The sequence below is a fragment of the Psammomys obesus genome, unplaced genomic scaffold, assembly GCF_907164565.1.
Source record: "Psammomys obesus unplaced genomic scaffold, mPsaObe1.curated_primary_1811, whole genome shotgun sequence".
In the NCBI taxonomy this organism is placed as follows: Eukaryota; Metazoa; Chordata; class Mammalia; order Rodentia; family Muridae; genus Psammomys; species Psammomys obesus.
This window is the reverse complement of record NW_026591086.1, coordinates 58,637,800-58,642,443: the sequence shown is the minus strand read 5'-3', so window position 1 is coordinate 58,642,443 and position 4,644 is coordinate 58,637,800. Positions and strand designations below refer to the sequence as shown.

The following is a 4,644-nucleotide window of genomic DNA, read 5'->3' as shown; positions in this document are numbered from 1 at the left end:
ATGGCGACGCGGCCCGCCGGCCCCCGCTGACACGCTCCCCCGGGGTGCGGTGGCCTCGGGCCGCCCGAGGGAGGGCTGCGCGCGGCCCCGGGCCTGCTCGCCGCGCGGCTCCGCGCGTCCCGGGCCAGGAAGTGGCGGCGCCGAGCGCCATGGCGCACTCCCCGGTGCAGTCGGGCCTGCCGGGCATGCAGGTAGGCTGGGGCGGAAGCGGGCAACTCGGCGGTGTCAACACGCCTGTCCTCCCCCTCCCGCCGCGCGCCCGGCGCGTCTCCCGGATCTTCGCCGACCCGGGCGGCGGGCGTCTCGGGGGTGCACACGTGGAGGGCCGAGGTGGGGTGCGGGTGCTCCCAACTCCGCCGCGCAGGCCGCCGGCCCCTGCGGAGCGGGAGCGGAGCGTGTCCTTGGAGGCCCGGCCGGGGAGGCCGCGTGCGGGCCGGGCCGGGGGCGGCGGACCCCCCGGGGATCCCAGGCGGGACACCCGAGCGCTGGGCGGCGAGCGCGCCCTCCCCGGCCGGGCGGGCCGCAGGGCGGGGTGCGGGAAGCCGTACCCTGGCCTCCGAGCCTGTAGCTCTGGTGTGGAAAGTGCGAGGTTGCAAACCTGGGAGGCGGAACCCACACCTCCGCGCGCGCCCGGGCGGGGGAGGACAGGCGTGCGGAGCCCGGGTCACCCCTCCCGGGCCACGACTTTCGCTTTGGGACCCGCGGGGTGCCAGCCGGCCCCTCAGCCCAAACTTTGTAGCCCGCTGGGGACTTTGCCTTTGGAGGGGAAGGGGCGGCCAGGGGAGTTGGAATTTAAATTCACGTGAATGCAAGAACTTTTTTTTGGTTGTTCTTGTTTTTGCCGTGGAGGTCTTCGAAAAATAATCACTGGTCTGTGCTTAGTTGTGAAGTTTGTAAGCGCAAACATTCTGACAGATGATTGAGATTAAGACCGCAAGACCAGTCAAAGTTTTGCTTTCCCAGGCGAGTGAATAGAAAAGTAAGTTTTGCTAAGACAACCCAAAACATTCAAGAATATTATCAGTTTATACGTGCAACAGGCTTGCCCTCTCGGGCTCCAGGGTTGATCCGCACTCCCGGGCCTCTGTCTCTCACTTCTGCCTGCCTCTTCTGAAGGTATTTCCCATCCCTCTTTTTTTCTTTTTAATACATTGAGAAGGAAACTGGAATTCAGAGTTACCACTTAAGTGGCCGCTAGAACTAAAGTAATTTTTACTTTTTAAAGAATAAAAAGTTGGGATGTGACTGCAAGGATGTTGGTGAAGTGTTGTTGAGCCTCCGCTTGTGTGATTTGTAAAACCTGACGCTCCGGTGAATTCAGCTGCGGCCGCGGAAAGCTCCTGTCTTGGTCTGAACTGAGAGGCAAAAGGTCAGGGTGAACTGGGTGACAGTTTCTTACCTGTAGAGCGGGGAGGACCTCTTGGAACAGTGAAAAAACTCGGTTCTAAAGTGTTGCCTTCATTCTGGCTGCTATGGTGACTGAGCCGCACAGTGAGCCTAGCCCTAACCTTTGTGGAAGAGTTTTTGAAGATTCTTCATCTGTCTCGGTGAAGCCAGTACCAGGCGCTTCCTGGGTGGGATCTGCTCTCTCGGTTTTTTTTTTTTTTTTTGTTTTTTTTTTAAAGACTGTCCCCGAATTCTTCATCTTTGGAAAAGAAAAAATTGAAAACTTTACAGAAAAAGTTTATTTCCTAGGTGGTCTTCAAAGGAAGGCCATTTTAATTTTGCTCTTCAGTGTGAAGATAACTTTCTTCAGTGTATTAATTTTTTGTCTGTTCTGGTTCCATGGAGGGAGAGAAGTGACGTCTCACAGGCATTCTTGCCCTTGTGTACATCTTTAAACCACATGATAAATTTTTGGTTTATTATTGGAGACTGTTTCTTCCCTTCCCCTCCCCCAGAAAAGAATAACAAGCACGTTTATTTTCAACTTGGAGTCAGCAGCTGCAGCCTCCTGGAGGCAGGAGCCGTTTGAGGATTATGTTAAAAGTCGTCTGGCCTTGACTCTTGTCTAGTGTAAAACTGGACAGAAATAGGCATGCCCTTTGCCACTCTTCTGAGCCTCCCTGTCCCTCCCGGCTAGGACTGAGGAGGAGCTGGGTCAAGTTCTTAGTCAGGTTGGGTGTGTTGGTGGCTGTCTTTAATCCCAGCACTTACAAGATGGCAGAGGCAGGTGGGTCTCTGTGAGTTCCAGGCCAGCCAGGGTTAAGAGTGAGACCCTGTCTCAAAAAACAGAACAAAGTTTGGCCAGAGAGCAGATGCAGACTTCAGGAAAGTAACCTCGATCCAGGAATGCTTTAGAGACTTTTTATGGCTGGCTAATTATTTTATATCTGTTGATTATTACTGGTACTGACGGAGGAAGAGGTGAGCTTTCTGTTAGAGTTTTATAGCTTGTGAATGAGAAAGGAATTGGATGCGTGGTGAGAGTGTATTGGGTGACAGGTGTGGTTAGAATCCAGGTCTGTTGCCGGTTCACCAAACTCCGCTGTTGTTTTATTGTTAGTTTTGCAAATATTACCCATTTTGTTTTAGATTGTGTTTGCTGAATGAAGTAGAAAAACAAGATAAAGGCAATCAGTAACCATGCTTGAAGACCCTGGTGGTGTTTGTTGAGGGAGATACTCTGGCTGTTTTGATGTTTTCTTCCCCTTTGGGTTTTGTAGTATGTGGGAGAATTAGAAATTATGAGTGTCCGGGTGGCCTTTAGTCCCAGCACTCCTGAAGGCAGAGGCAGGCAGGTCTCTGAGTTCAAGGCCAGCCTGAAGTGCAGAGCCAGTTCCCAGACAGCCAGGACCACACAGAGAAACACTGTCTCGAAAAACCAGAAAAAGAATGAGCTGACTGAGGGGGGGTGCGGCAGTTGTGAAGTGCTTCCTGTCCTTATCAGTGTTTCACTCATCGAGTTCCAGGGAAATAAAAACTTCAGTTGGAGGAGAGACACATTCACTGCTTTGAGTTTGCATTATATTTTGGTGCAAAAAAATTAACTTTTTGCAAGTCAGGCAGTGGTGGTACGTGTTTTTAGTCCCAGCACTGAGGAGGCAGTGGAGGCAGATCTTCGAGTTCAAGGCCAGCTAGTCTACATAGGTAGTTCTAGGACAGCCAGGACTACACAGAGAAACCCTGTCTGGGGGTGCGGTGGGGGTGTCCTAAAGAAAGAATTAGCTTTTTGCTTATAATTTTTTTTTGGTACAAAGTGTTGTGTGTGTCTGTGTCCGTCGCCGTCTCCTGGGCAGTCAGGGGAGGACCCCGCCGGGTACAGACGGCTGTGAGCTGAGCTGTGAGTACTGAGAAGCAAACTGCGCTCTTCTGCAACAATCCACCCAGCAGCGGACTGTCGACCAGTGGGTTTCTGTAGAGAGTCTGCTAGCCACGTTTACAGCTTTTCTGGGCTGGGACCCTTGTAGGACAGACTTTACACCAGGACCAGAAACTAAAAAAAAAAAAAAAAAAGCTGTCTGTAACATTGAATTGATTCCACTGCTCACTGGTTTGTGTACCTAGGTTTAAAATATAATGAATTAGTTAAGGCACAGGTATGAGAAGGCTGGAGTTTAATTCAGCATGTTTTGAGACCCTTGTGTTTGCAGGCATAGATAATAAAAGACAAAGCTAAAACCTTGTCTTTTCCCTCCTCCTCCCGCTCCTAGGCTACAAGCCCTTGCTGTGAGCAGGCTTGGACAAGCCTGGTGGCCAGGAGGTGCTTACTAGCACATTGGAGGCCTGGAAATAGGACATCGAGCCCCCTGAGTTGCTCTGGCCCTGTCCACCCACCCCTCCCGAGTGTGGCCCTTTTCCGTCAGCACCTAGGCCTGCCACAGCCAGGGAAGCACAGGGGATGTGCCAAGGGCTGTGCTGTGTGTGTCCCTGGCACTGGGGGTCAGTAGCTCTCATCGGGCATGCCGTAAGAAGGGTCCAGTAACTGGGGCCCAGGAGACTAGGTGCATGTTTGGAGAGCACCAGGCTTCTGTAGAGGAGAGGCAGGGTTTCTAGGCCTGCTCTGGCTAATGCCTGGGCACTGTGCTGGGCATTTTGTTCTTTGAGTTTTCTGTATCCTCAGGCATAGGGTGTGTGTCCACTGAGAGCAGAAGATGCCCAGGGTGGGGAATCATGGGCACGGGTGTAGGACAAGACAGCTCTGGAGGACTTTCAGACATTGGTGACTTTGGTTTTGTGGCTGATGAATGGTGTTACTACTCTGTCACATTTTGCCTTATTCGGTTGTGCTGCTGAAAAATAATTGAGGAAAGTCAGGTGCATTGTCCTGTTTCTTCAATCTTTTTCTTAAGATCTTCATGTTGCTCAGGCCGGCTTTGAACTTCTAGTCCTCCTGTTTCCACCTCCTCAGTGCTTGGCACTATTTTTTTTTTAAAAGATTTATTTATTATGTAAAGTGTTCTGCCTGCATGTGTGCCTGCATGCCAGAAGGCACCGAATGTCATTATAGATGGTTCTGAGCCACCTTGTGGCTGCTGTTAATTGAACTCAGGACCTTTGGAAGAGCAGACGGTACTCTTAACCTCTGAGCCATCTCTTTAGCCCCACTTGGCACTATTTTTTTGGATACTTTATTGGGTTATTTTATCTACCGCCCCTCTCCACCCCAGTCCTCTCCCCCCCCCCCCCCCCCCCCCCCCCCCC

At 52.0% G+C, this 4,644-nt stretch overlaps 1 protein-coding gene across 1 annotated transcript in view; it reads left to right on the top strand.

Annotated features, from left to right (window-relative positions):
• Positions 1-6: 6 nt before the first annotated feature.
• Stk24 (serine/threonine kinase 24) overlaps positions 7-4,644 on the top strand; it is a 75,285-nt gene continuing 70,647 nt past the window's right edge. The window contains exon 1 of the mRNA XM_055609584.1: positions 7-191. Coding sequence (XP_055465559.1) covers positions 150-191 — 42 coding nt within the window. The 5' untranslated portion in view covers positions 7-149. The remainder of the gene's footprint in view (positions 192-4,644) is intronic.